Raw genomic sequence first — 14,192 nt, forward strand, 5'->3', positions numbered from 1 at the left:
TAGATTTTGAATGTAAGACTCTTACAGTATTTGTACAGTGTAGTATTGCTATTTTTACTTAGGTAAAAAGATCTGAATACTTCCTCCACCGCTACTTAAAGCAGACTGTAGTCTAGACACAACTTCACTAGGAGGAAATACTGATTCACATTCTGTCATGCTGGTGAAATACGACACAGTCAGAAGAGAACTCGGTCAGCGAGAGCAGGACAGGTCGTACACAGAGACACGGAAACTCCACTGCCTCAAGAGAGGGATTTTTAAAAACATGACGCATGGATATTTGAGCACCAAATATGATCTGAAGTGTAAATACTTTCAGCTGGAAAGTACTATGACTACTATCAAGAGATAAACTGCTTCATAATGTACATTGTATTCACCGTTACACGTCTTTCCCCGTCGTCACTGAACACATTTAGCATTCAGGCGCTAATTAAATGAGAAACACATTTTCCCCAATACGAAAAACATTTTAAAGGCACGCCTAGAAGGCAGGCGGTCACCACCTCCTCTGTCAAACGTCTACTTTCATATTGTCGGAAAATTAAATGATAAACTGGAAGCTGACACTTCACAGTTGGAGACATGTTGATGTCGGTGGCCTTTTGAGTTTGACGTTGAAATGGCACAGTGGAAAGTCGGGGTGTTGTGGTGGCGGTGGAGGACGCTCGTAAACAACTGTCTTACATTCACGAGAAACGCTTTCCTTATTCAACCAACACCTAACACTACTCTTCCACTAACTGACCTTAAAGGGTCAGACACTTTCATTCCCCTCGTGGTATTCAGGCATGAGGATAGTTTTGGTTTTGAGATTTCCGTCTCTGAGATTTCTTCCTCTACCCCAATACAGTGGAGGTCAATACAATTTGGTTTGTTATGCTCACATCTTTCATAAATGAAATTTAAAAACTCAACAGCAATGTGTCCTTACAGAAACAATGCTTCTTTTATTCAGGTCAATACTCTGACCTCACCTCTGACCTCTGTAGATTATCCAGAATAATTAGGACATTGTTCCTGGTTGGGTTGTTGAGTTTCAGCAGTGGATATCTCTAAGGTTAGAGATATATCCAGATACTACGTACCACTAGAGCTAAAGGTTCTCTATATCTAGAGCATTAATATAGCAGCAACCAACTATTGTCTATGTAAAGATATAGAGGAGTAATGTCTACCTGAGCAGAGAATGAAGTCTCTCTCTCTGTGTGTGTGTTGTAAACAGAGCTTCTCTGTGTTTTGTTGACATCGCCGGGCCGGCTGCATGTGCTTTTAGTGCATGTAAGCGCGCCCCTCTGGCTCGCTCACGGCTCTGCACTGCGCTCATACGGTGGTTACAGCCGATAATGCCGTCCCGACCAACGGTGTCATTGCGGAAGCGTAGCCCACCGGTTCCCCCCACCCCCCAGGTTAACACCGTCAGCTCGGTCAGCACTGCTGCCATTGTTAGCTCTGTTAGCGCCGTTAGCTGCCGGCTCAGCCGTCGCCATGTTGAGAGCCGTGGGGAGGCAACAGAAATGCTCTGAATTCCGTATAGTGAACCTTTAAACATAAAAACACGGCCAGACTGGGATGATAATTCAGGCCAGTAATCTAAAGATTATTTTTTGGTGGGCATTTTTCCCCTTTATTCGACAGATGACAGTGTGGAGGCAGACAAGAGAGAGGGGTATGACATGCAACAAAGGTCCTAAAGTCAGAATCAAACCCAGGCCGTCGTGGTTTTATCCATTTTAACCATTCGGCTTCTATTGGTGTATTGTGTTTTTATGTAAATGTGTTTCCATGTGTCCTGTCTGGATGTGATATGTTGTGTTTTAATATTTTTAATAGCAGATTTTTCACATAGCAAACCAAAGAAAGATTTCTGCTTTTTGTAAATAAAGTATTTTCTATTTCTATACTTTGTATACTTTATGGTTCTTTACGTATGCTCGGCTTGTCTGAGCTTGAAACAGCTGTCCATGAGAGAGAGAGAGAGAGAGAGAGAGAGAGAGAGAGAGAGTCACAGTTCACCTGAAGTACTATACTATATGTGCGCTGACTCAAAACACAAAGAAATGAATTAAACGCAAATAGAAGCAGCTAAACGGCCCGGGTGTTCATTTACAAATAACTTCACAAATCAGTAATGTGTAACAGACTTGACAGAAATGAATACTTGAAGATCAGCAGAGTCTGACGTCTTCTTTGAAATGTGTTTCTGAGGAAGTTTAGTCACGTTTATCGTTAGAGAGCAGATTACATGAACCAGTGAAGCACCTTGCTGGATGTTATTACACAACGTTCCTAGTTACAGTCATTCATAGCAGGTAAATCATATCTTCCTGGAAGCAACAGAAGCAACATGTGGAGTACAGTCGAGACAAAAGTAAGATGATGAAAACAACAATGACGATGGAAACTCCACTCAATCGAAGGAGTGTGTGTCAGAGTGTCAGTGTGTGACATCAGAGAGGTCACTGAGAGGAAAGACATCCAACAAGTAAACAACCAAACACACACACACACACATGAGCTGGACGTGAAAGCGGAAGCCGCAGAAACATTTCCATCTTGATGTGTGCGTTTCCTAGTTTCAGGGGTCTTTCCTTTCACTGACCTCTGTGATAACACACACAAAACATGCACAAGATAAAAAAGTCATATTCTTTTGTTGCTGAAGCCAACGAAACCAGCAGGTTTGATCATGTTCACAATCCGGCGACCACGTAAAAGGACCACGAGGCTCGGCATTTTTGCATCGTATATGTATGCTTCACTAGGGGTTCATAATGAATACATGACTTGTATTCGGTGTCGCAACAGTCATAAGATTAAGCGAGGCTGATGTCTGTGCGGCTGTGGCTCAGAGGGTAGAGCAGGTCGTCCGGTCACATGTCGATGTGTCCTTGAGCAACACACTTAACCCCAAATTGCTCCCGAAGGCATAGCCATCGGAGTGTAAATGGGTGAATGATGAATGTTTAGATTAGATCCTGGTGGGCAAAGCTGACACCTTAGCAGCCTCTGCCATCAGTGTATTAATGTGTGTGTGAATGGGTGAATGCTGACATGTAGTGTGAAGCGCTTTGAGTGGTCAGAAGGCTAGAAAAGCGCTATATAAATGCAAGTCCATTAACCATTAACCATTGTGCAGGTTGGACGGGGTCGTATATATAGTTGGATGGAGGATAAACTAGGGCTGTCAAAGTTAACGTGATGATAACACGTTCCTTATTTCTCTAACGCATTAACACAATCAATCTTTCAGAGGTTGTAGCGGGCTCAGTTTAAAAGCCAGACAAGATACTGGTATCATATGAAACTAGAAAAAACTTAATGAATCCATCGGTACCAACCATGTCATACTAGCTTGTAGAAGAAGGAGGTTAAATAACGTTCCAAACCTGCACTAAATTTTGGCGAGGAAAAATTGCCATGGCCATTTTCAAAGGGGTCCCTTGACCTCTGACCTCAAGATGTGTGAATGTAAATGGGTTCTATGGGTACCCACGAGTCTCCCCTTTACAGACATGACCACTTTATGATAATCACATGCAGTTGGGGGCAAGTCATAGTCAAGTCAGCACACTGACACACTGACAGCTGTTGTTGCCTGTTGGGCTGCAGTTTGCCATGTTATGATTTGAGCATATTCTTTATGCTAAATGCAGTACCTGTGAGGGTTTCTGGACAATATTTGTCATTTTTTTCTGTTGTTAATTGATTTCAAATAATAAATATATACATACATTTACATAAAGCAGCATATTTGTCCACTCCCATATTGATAAGAGTATTAAATACTTGATAAATCTCCCTTTAAAGTACATTTTGAACAGATAAAAAACAATTGACAGCCCTAATTTGTTCATAATATATTATAGGGAAGCTAAACACACTAGGGATATTTTGTAGGAGCTGACACACAGATATTAAATTGATAATCCAATATTCACTTGACTGTGGGCCATTTAGTTTAACACACACACTTACACACACACACACACACACACACATACACACCAGTCATTAGCTGGTGTTTGGGTGCAATTTGCTTGATGTTCTCGGCATCATAAATGATCTCTCTTCCTCTTTTTTGGGTTAAAGATAAATTGACCCCAGAAATTCAAGCGTATTTCATTGTAAAACACAAATATGCACGCACACGCACACGCGCGCGTACACTCACACACACACACACACACACACACACACACACACACACACACAGTTTCAGCAGGAACCTGACACAGTTAACTCGACGCTGCAGGTTCTGTATGTAGTCCGCTGCTCTTTTATCTCACTTCTTCATTTTTTTTTTGCGCCTGAGGTTGCACACACAGCACAGGTGCAGCCCGCAGCTTCTGTGAGACTAAAACGCTGCACAGTGTTGAACAGCAGCAACTCCAACTGCAGCTTAGTAGCACAAGCCACATCTGATAAGGAGAGTGAGGCTTTTACTGTAAGAGGAGGAAGACCCTGACATGATCGGATGCAGAGTTGCAGTTAGCTTAGTCAAGTCTGAGTCAACACCAGAGCACTGTTACACATATTTCATACAGGTAAACTCTCTGAAACTGTGTGTGGAGCTGTGAAGGAAACATCAATCATCAAACCAATATTTATATAAAATATTATATATATATATATATAATATAATGTTATCATATGGAGGACAGAACCTGCCAAAATCAAAAATAAATGAATAAATAAATAAATAAATGACTCAATAAATAAATAAATTCATAAATAAATACACACACTTAAAAATGGATATATAAAAAATAAATGAAAAATAAATTAATGAAAAATAAATAAATAAATAAGCAAATTAAAACAGTAATATCCATTTATGTCACATTTGATCAATTAATTAATGGCTACATTTATTTTTAATATTATTTTTGCTGCATTTAATGACATATTCATTTATTTATCGAGTCATTTATTTTTTTATGCATTTATTTTTTCCATCCTTCATATTATCAGTGATATGTAGACATTTGATTTGATCTCTGTATATATACACGTATAAACTATGAACGATTTATCTGTTGATCACGCTGCCCATTCAGTTTGCTTTCAAATTGTGTTCTAAATAATGTTATCATATACAGTATATACATATATGGGCTTATTTTGTAAATACTTTAGTAAAAAGTATTTCTCTTTGTAAGAGATAAGGGATATGATATACCAGTTTTCAACAAACGTTACAATGCATCCACCCTTTGCAGTGTGTTACTGTCCAACAGGTAAATCCAGCTCCGGTTTCCAGCACAATGGTGGAAAGCCTGATGCCTCAGCAGGTAGAAATGTTGTTTGGGTGCATGCCAGCATGTCTGCTGTGATGATACTTGTTTCAAGTTGTCAAATAAAAGCAAATGTAACCAGGAACTACTTGGTATTATATACAATTGCTTCTTTTTCTAGTTTTTCTGTAGTATACAATTTCTTGATTGCTTTTTTTCTGTAACTTTTTGTAAAGTCTTGTGTTGTTTTGACCCTTTTGAGGCTGTCTAAATCACTCCATGCTGCATCAGCAAAAACGGCGTATGAATGACACGAAAATGCGCAAGGCATTTAGCGTGCAATAAAAATGCCATCGTTGATTTTCGCGTCATTTGTACGCCATGTACTGAGTGCAATATGAATGCTTCTGCATAAATCTTCTACGCTCAGAGCTAGTGACATAGAATAAAAAGAGAGAAACACTGCTGATGGCGGGTGGCAGGGGAGGTGGATGGGTTCAACAAACCAACCCGTTCTCACTCCCAACTCATCAAATATTGCCGCTTGGTCAGCGCCCCTCGGCATTGGAAACCGACGCACTGAGGCACCCTGACAGTATGTGACGAACCGAGCTTTCAACTAACTCCAATGTACACCCACCCGCGCTGTTATTCGACAGTCGGAGCAATTGACGTAGGATTAATAGTGTGAGAGTCCGTTCAGGGCGGGTGGGAGAGGTGGTAGATGGGTCAAACAAACACAAGACTTTCAACCAGGAGACCGCCGTTCGTGTCCCGTGTGTGTCCGTACGTATTTTGCTTAGTTTACACACTTATTTTAAGCCCAACCATGGTGTTTTTCCTGAACCTAACTGAGTGGTTTTGTTGGCTAAACCTAAATGCAGATGCTACCTTAGTTTTGTTGCATGGCGTACAAATGACATGCGAAAATGCCTGAAATGCGTTCTCATGAAACGCAGAATGCCGCTGTAATGTCGTGCTATTTATACGCCTTCCCATGAGGTCGGGTTGACTGTATATACAGTACATGACTCTGTGTTGCTGGTTGATATGACACACTACTGATTCATTAATATTAATTTACGAACGTTTGGGCATTTGTTGATCTAGACGCTTTAACTCTTTCACTGTGAAAAACAGCTTCTCACACACCACAGAACGTGATGCAATTTACATCACACCTTTTCACAAATAACCCGGAGTAGTTAATATGAGCAGTGAAAGCTAAACCGTACTAAACAAACCTGACTCATCCAGAGCAGTCACCACATCCTTCTCTCTGACTGGCTACTGCTGCTGCACCGTTATAAAATGGCATTTTGGTATGAACTAGGTCTGATTATCTCTATCAGTGGTGGAAGACGTATTCACATCCTTTACATAAGTAAACATAGTAAAACAACACTGTATGTATAAGTATGAAAAGTAAAAATACTCATTGTGCAGTAAAATGTTCATGTGTTTTCCTATTACATCTGATGTTTCTGGATTAATATTACTGCTGCTTTAATGTGTATGTTGCATTTTACCTCCTTTATATCCAGTTGGCTAGTTTAATCTACAGCAATGCATCATGCACCCTTACTTAAGTAAAAGTATGCACACTCAAAACCTAAAAAAAGCAGTTTTGTTTGTGTTAAAAACATAACATTTCAGTTTGAATGTGTTGGTTTGAAGTTTCACAATGTTTACAACGTAATCGGCCCCTAATAACCCACATCTATGGTGCTTATACGAGCGATAACGCCTATTTAATGGCCTGATAACAGTCAAATCGAGTGGTATTATCAGCTTAATGTACATAAAGTTTGAAAAGTTAAAGTATTGATGATGCAGTCAAATGTTCCCCGTTAGTGTTTTCCTATTCTATCTGATGCTTCTGGATTAATATTACTGCTGCATTGATGTGTATGTTGCATTTTACCTCCTTTATATCATGTTGGGTAGTTTAATCTACAGCAATGCATCATGGTCTATAAGATCATCATATGTTTGTAGCGTCTCTGTCCATCGGAAGGTGTAGAAATAGCAAAACATTACAACGACATTCTGCGTGTCATGACGCATTTTAGGAGTTTTTGCATGCCATTTGTACGCCACGCAACAAAACTAAGGTAACGTCCGCAGTTTGGCAACAAAACCACTCATTTATGTTTAGGAAAAACATCATGGTTGGACTTAAACTAAGTAATATATGTACGGAATCAACATAATATAATTACGGAAAACACAAACGTCACTCACAAAACAAAACACCGGTCTCCTGGTTGAAAGTTCCGTGTTTGTTGGATTCATCTGCCTCCCTTTCCGTCCGCCATAAGCACTTTCTCACTTTTTATTCTACGTCACTAACTCTGAGCGTAACATATTTATGTGGATGCGTTTACATCGCAGTCAGTACAGACTACACGGCGTAAAAATGACACGAAATTCAAGAACAACGTTTTTATTGCACGTTAAATGCCTTGCACATTTTTGTGTCATTCATACGCCTTTTCGTGCGACCGGCCTGATACACTATTTCCCTCTGAGATGTAGTGGAGTAGAAGTGTAAAGGAGTATCAAATTCAAGTAATCTACAAGTTCCTTGAGTTTGTACTTAAGTACAGTACTTGAGTAAATGTACTTAGTCACATTCCACCACTAATCTCTATCATGGTCTTCATCATCATCATCATCACACACACACAAGTCCTACTTTCTCACCACTGCTGATGGTGCAAAAGTGCTGCATTTGCAGACGGACCACCACTTTGACTGTGAGTGTGGCAACGCGTAGCTGCAAACATGTGCATGTGAGATTATATCTGAATGTGTGGGTGTATGTTTGTGTGTGTGTCCATATGTTGAGGAAGAACAACTATGCAAATCTCTCTGTCTCTCTGTTAAACATAACAGCGGTGTCGACTGACCCGTTTAGAGGAAGTGTGCTCTACAGCTAACCTGCTTTGCATCACTAACATTTACTACACTACTGTATGTCATTGTTGAACAGTTTGAGTTCAGCGCTGCAAACAGACACTCAAAGGTAAATCACAATCCCAAAAGTCCAATTATTAGGGCTGTCAATCATTTAAAATATTTAATCACAATTAATCCCATGATTGTCCATTTAGTCACACATTTTTTATCTGTTAAAAATGTACCTTAAAGTGAGATTTTGTATTATTTATGTAAGTATTTAATACCCCATCAACATGGAAGTGGGTAAATATGCTGCTTTATGCAAATGTATGTATATATTTATTATTGGAAATAAATTAATAACACAAAACAATGACAGATATTGTCCAGAAACCCTCACAGGTACTGCATTTAGCATAAAAATATGCTCAAATCACTACATGGCAAACTGCAGCCCAACAGGCAACAACTAGCTTCAAAACTGAGCCCACTACAACCAAAAAATTGCAAGTTGCATTAAAGAAATTAGTGGCGTTAAAACAAATTTGCGTTAACGCTTTATTATCGTGTTAACTTCGACAGCCCTGTTATATAATATAATCAAGCTCAATCCATTTTTTAATTTTCAATTGTCACCACATCTGGTGCAGAGAATGAAGTCGTTCTCTCTTTCTGTGTGTTCGTTCGTGTCCCGTGTTCACAACGTTCAGTTTCATTATTATTACTATTGACAAAGCGGCGGTATAGATATAGTATAGTATAGGTTTCTGTGCAATGTCATCACATAGATGCAGTGCGGGGGCAGAAAGCACGGCATGTTTAGCAGAGCCGAGCTGCAAAGCAGCAACCGCAGAAAAGATGGATTGAAAATGTTTAATATTGCACGGGGATCACATGACTTTGCTAAAAACAGGAGGAGATTATAGATCCAGTAAATTAAACTGATGAATATTAATTTATACCAGAGATTCACACAAGTTCACACCAGACGGGAGAATTATTCAGTTTGCTTTCCTGAGAATTAAAAGTAGAATTAAAAGTAGGCCTATTTAAAGCTGCAGTAGGCAGTATATATTTTTGGCATAATTGGGCAAAAATTGCATAATAACCTTTCAGCATATTGTAAATCAAGTGTTCTGAGAGATAACTAGACTTCTGCTCCTCCTCACGGCTCTGTTTTCAGGCTTTAGAAAAATCTAGCCCGTGATGGGAGACTTTGGCCAATCACAGGTCATTTCAATGAGAGAGAGCGTTCCTATTGGCTGTGCTCCGGCTGGTGGGCGGACGGGTCACAAACTTTCTCTTTTTACAGCTAAGTCATGCACTACAAGATGTTTCTGAAAACATTTGAGGAGAGAAGTAGGCTTTACAGTAACAGAATATTAGTTCATATTTTATCAGCGCTGCCTAGTTTGACCGTTTGATCGGAGTTCGCGAGTGATTGACAGCTGCTCAGAGACGGCAGCTGGCAGTTTTCCTCCGGTCTGTGAAATCTTGCAGATGCCGTTAGGAGCACTGGAGGACACAGAGGATACCGGAGGACACAGAGACACATGACTTTTTTCAGATTACCTGTCTCATGCACTACTGTCAGGATATAGTGTCTATAAAAATAACTTTTTTTAATCTTATTTTCTCCGTTTCTACCCACTGCTGCTTTAACAAAAAGGCTGTTGCAGTGCACTTAATATTTCTGTTATTTTCATTCATTGAAATCACAAGAAGGCAGGAAACAAAGTCTCTGAAACTCAATTTTTTCTCGGGAAGGACCCCCAAACCCCCCACTTTGGTTTTGAAATCCTCCCTTTTTTCGAGGCCTCAAGGTCGTCAAGTATGGAGCAACATGGCGGACTCTGTGGAGAGAGGACCTGCTCCCTATGTAGATATAAACAGCTCATTCTAACGTAACGAAAAACACAACAACTCTTATTTTGGAGTGATTATACACTAAAGAAAACGTATTAATGTTATAAAGGGCAGAGGTGTGGAAGGGCAGTCACCCAATCAAGGTCAAGGGGTCAAGTTAGATCCCGTCTCAACACAGCTGACTGTCTTTGACTCCTTATTGAGCCTGAATCATCTTACAGAAAGTCTCTGTCCTTCAAATATTGAGTTTAGAACCTAAAATAGTTTTCAAACAAGTGTAAATATGAAATCAGCACCTGAAGAGAAGACATTTGACTACAACCTAGCAGAACTCAGACTGACTTCTGTTTAAGTTCGAGTAAAAATTCTCAAAAAAGACCATCAGCTATTGACAAGAATACTTTCACTTCTTGTGAAACCACTTCCTCCTGCAGAGCTGGAGCCTGCACTCGAGTTGTGATTGCAATCAACCAACGAAACTAAAATCAATCACTATTAGATTTCCTTCCAAACTCAAAAAGACATTCCCAGTGAGCAAAACACAACCGATCCAACCGTGAGAAACAGAACGTAATAATTGTTCATCAACTACTACTGAACTTGAGTTCAATGTTGACGTACTTTACTTGAGTATTTCAATTTGATGCTACTATATACTCCACTACATCTCAGAGGGAAATATTGTACCTTTTACTTCAGTACATTTATTTGACATCAGTTAGTTAGTTACGACATGCTTGTTCAGATTATTAATACAAAATAATAACACGTTAATGCAAATTTGTTTTAATCACACTTATTTCTTTAACTCATTAACGCAATCGATCTTTCAGAGGTTGTAGCTGGCTCAGTTTTAAAGCTAGAGACATGATACTGATATCATGTGAAACTAGGAAACCTGATGAATCCATCGGTACCAACCATGTCATACTAGCCTCGCAAAGGAGGCTAAATAACGCTCCGAATTTACGTTACATTTTGGCGAGGAAAAACTGTCATGTCCATTTTCAAAGGGGTTCCTTTTTTGAGCATTTGAGCATATTGTTTTATGCTAAATGCAGTACCTGTGAGGGTTTCTGGACAATATCTGTCATTGTTTTGTGTTGTTAATTGATTTCCAATAATAAATATATACATACGTTTATATAAAGCAGCATATTTGTCCACTCCCATGTTGATAAGAGTATTAAATACTAGACAAATCTCCCTTTAAGGTACATTTTGAACAGATAAAAAAGTGTGATTAATTTGCGATTAATCGCAATTTACTATGGATAATCATGTGATTAATCATGATTAAATATTTTAATCGATTGACAGCCCTAAAATCAACTAATTAATTATGATGATTACTATAGATTAAGATACATAGCAGTATAAAAAGTAGTTGAAATTAGCTCTACGTTAATGCATCAATAGTTATAAACCTAGTAAAATTTTTAATTCAGGACTTTTACTTGTAACAGAGTATTTTTCCACTACTGAAGTAAAAGACGTGAATACTTGTTCCCCTGCTGGAACAGTGTGTATCGTAGGTTTCACTGTGTAAGCAGAAGTAAGACACGCTTGACTTCAGATGCAGCGCGGCAGACATCCTCTTCTTACTCATGAATTCACTCAGCCTTACATTTCTATTTTATCTTCAAATAAAACACTGTCTCTTCTCTCAAACTGTTTCAAGAAGCCCCTTTGATTCAAGATAAAATAAGATGCGTCATAAACTCTAATCTGGTGTAAACTGAACCTGTGATCAGTGACAGTCGGTATAAGAGTTTAACAGCACCAGCTGGAGGCTCTGACCTTGTAAACTTCTCCGTAAGTTCCTCCTCCGACTCTCAGCAGGATCTCAAAGTCATCCTGAGGGTTCCTGGTGGAGATATCCAGAGCCGTCCTGTGTTGGAAATCCATATTGTATTAGTTTATGTTGCTAATAATCCTCATCAGGCATGTCTCACACACACACACACACATACACTCAGTGGCATCCACATTTACAGGCAACAAAACTGCTGAGAAAACATTGTGTCGTGTGTGATTCAGCTGCCGACACACACACACACACATTGACACCTTCCTGTTTCTGTTTCTCAGCCTGCTATTGATCCTCCCTACCTCTGTCACACCTTCTTCTCTTCTCTCTCAAACATTTTTTCTCAGCTCATTTACATAATCCCATTCTGTTTCCTGTTGGGTGTGCGTGTGCATGTCACAGTGACTTTTTATATCAGTGTGCTACACATTTGTTTTGTTTCTGATCTTTTCAAGCTGAAGAAATCGTGCCAGTTTTCACTTTTTAAAGAGCTAATGTGCATAGATTTAAAATTAGGGATTAAAGGTTAAAATCCTCACAGCAGCAACACAAAGGTCTGTGTGTGTGTGTGTGTGTGTGTGTTTCTAGTCTACATATGTGTGGCTTGTAGCTGATTAATTGCAGTTGTGCTGTTTGGGGTTTTCAGCGTAAGTTTCAGTCTCGACTTCACGCCTACAGAAATGTGAATGTGTGTGTGTGTGTGTTGCAGCTTTGCAAGAGAAGAGTAACTCGTGTGTGGAGCTCCCTGTCGGCTTCCTGTTCAGAAGCAAGTCCCTGCAGATAAAGACGGGGCACCCATTACATCCTGTTAACAAGTTAAATCATCACTTTATCAGCTGTATATCAGGGGCCAGTTGCATTAACTTAGTTTAAGACTGGTTCTGTCTTTAGAATGGTCTGATATTGTCATGTTAGACGAGTCTAATTAAGCCTGTTCTGTTGATTAAGATTGATTAAAGTTAGACACCTCCTCCCCTGTCTAAGCCTGAGGGGAGAGCTTTGTTGCTATGGCAACAATCTGTTAGAAGGTCAGTTAGCTAACTATTTCAACTATTTATCCATTACTTTTAGCTGTTTCAACTGTTTATTCATTCGCCTAATTTTAACTAAATATTTCAACTGTTTATCTATAACTATTTTTGAGTCTTGTACTATAGTCTTGAATTGTTCTGAACATATTTAACGGTTCTAACGACCGTTGGATTTATGCTGTTTTACCTTTTCTGTTATTTTCTCCTGTAGTTGGTGTGATGTTGCTGTTTCATCTGCCTCTTCTGTGAAGTGACTTATTTCACCCACAATGCATTGCGCGACTGTCAGTCTTACATTAGCCACTCATAGGGAAACTTTATGCAACATGACCTCTGACCTCTTGACCTCTGACCTCCAGATATGTGAATGTAAATGGGTTCTATAGGTACCCACGAGTCTCCCCTTTACAGACATGCCCACTTTATGATAATCACATGCAGTTTTGGGGCAAGTCATAGTCAAGTCAGCACACTGACACACTGACAGCTGTTGTTGTCTGTTGGGCTGCAGTTTGTCATGTTATGATTTGAGCATATTGTTTTATGCTAAATGCAGTACCTGTGAGGGTTTCAAAGGTCCAAAAATCCCAAAACACGAGCATGAGCAAAGTCAAGAGCAATAACTAAGCGCACCTGAATGTGTCTAGTACCACTGTGGGCGACGGAACGATCTGGTGATGATTGGCAGGAAAACCGGGGTAGATATACTGCAGGTGTGTGTGATGATAGGATAATTGCTGTCAGCTGCTCCAGCAGTGCCCGCCCAGGTGAAGGAGGAGGAGGAGGAGGAAGGCCACACCACCCAACACACTGACAGACTAGACAAACCGGGAAAAACACACAGGAGACAAAAGGGCAGGGAAACAGAGGAAACAAAAGGAAACACTAGACTGCCAATGTGAAATCATGACACCCACGAGTCTCCCCTTTACAGACATGCCCACTTTATGATAATCACATGCAGTTTGGGGCAAGTCATAGTCAAGTCAGCACACTGACACACTGACAGCTGTTGTTGCCTGTTGGGCTGCAGTTTGCCATGTTATGATTTGAGAATATTGTTTATGCTAAATGCAGTACCTGTGAGGGTTTCTGGACAATATCTGTCATTGTTTTGTGTTGTTAATTGATTTCCAGTAATAAATATATACATACATTTGCATAAAGTAGCATATTTGCCCACTCCCATGTTGATAAGAGTATTAAATACTTGATAAATCTCCCTTTAAGGTACATTTTGATCAGATAAAAAAACGGGCAATTAATCGCGAATAAATATTTTAATGGATTGACAGCCGTAATAAAGACATTTTATGGTTCCAGATTTGCTGTTTTTCTTTT

The 14,192-nt window shown here is 39.6% G+C and overlaps 1 protein-coding gene across 2 annotated transcripts in view; it reads right to left on the reverse strand.

Moving 5' to 3' along the window:
• LOC119492025 (mitogen-activated protein kinase kinase kinase kinase 5) overlaps positions 1-13,177 on the reverse strand; it is a 39,479-nt gene extending 26,302 nt beyond the window's left edge. Inside the window, exons 1-2 of one of the 2 annotated variants that reach the window (XM_037776337.1) lie at positions 13,039-13,177; positions 11,811-11,901 (exon numbers count right to left, since the gene is read on the reverse strand). Coding sequence is in view for 1 of the 2 variants with exons in the window: in XM_037776336.1 (XP_037632264.1) it covers positions 11,811-11,918 (108 nt within the window). In the remaining variant the exon portion in view is untranslated. Of the gene's footprint in view, positions 1-11,810; positions 12,089-13,038 lie in introns of those variants that run through there. The other variant, XM_037776336.1, reaches the window with a different exon arrangement.
• Between the last annotated feature and the right edge of the window lie 1,015 nt (positions 13,178-14,192).

Source organism: Sebastes umbrosus, chromosome 7, assembly GCF_015220745.1.
Source record: "Sebastes umbrosus isolate fSebUmb1 chromosome 7, fSebUmb1.pri, whole genome shotgun sequence".
Classification (NCBI taxonomy): domain Eukaryota; kingdom Metazoa; phylum Chordata; class Actinopteri; order Perciformes; family Sebastidae; genus Sebastes; species Sebastes umbrosus.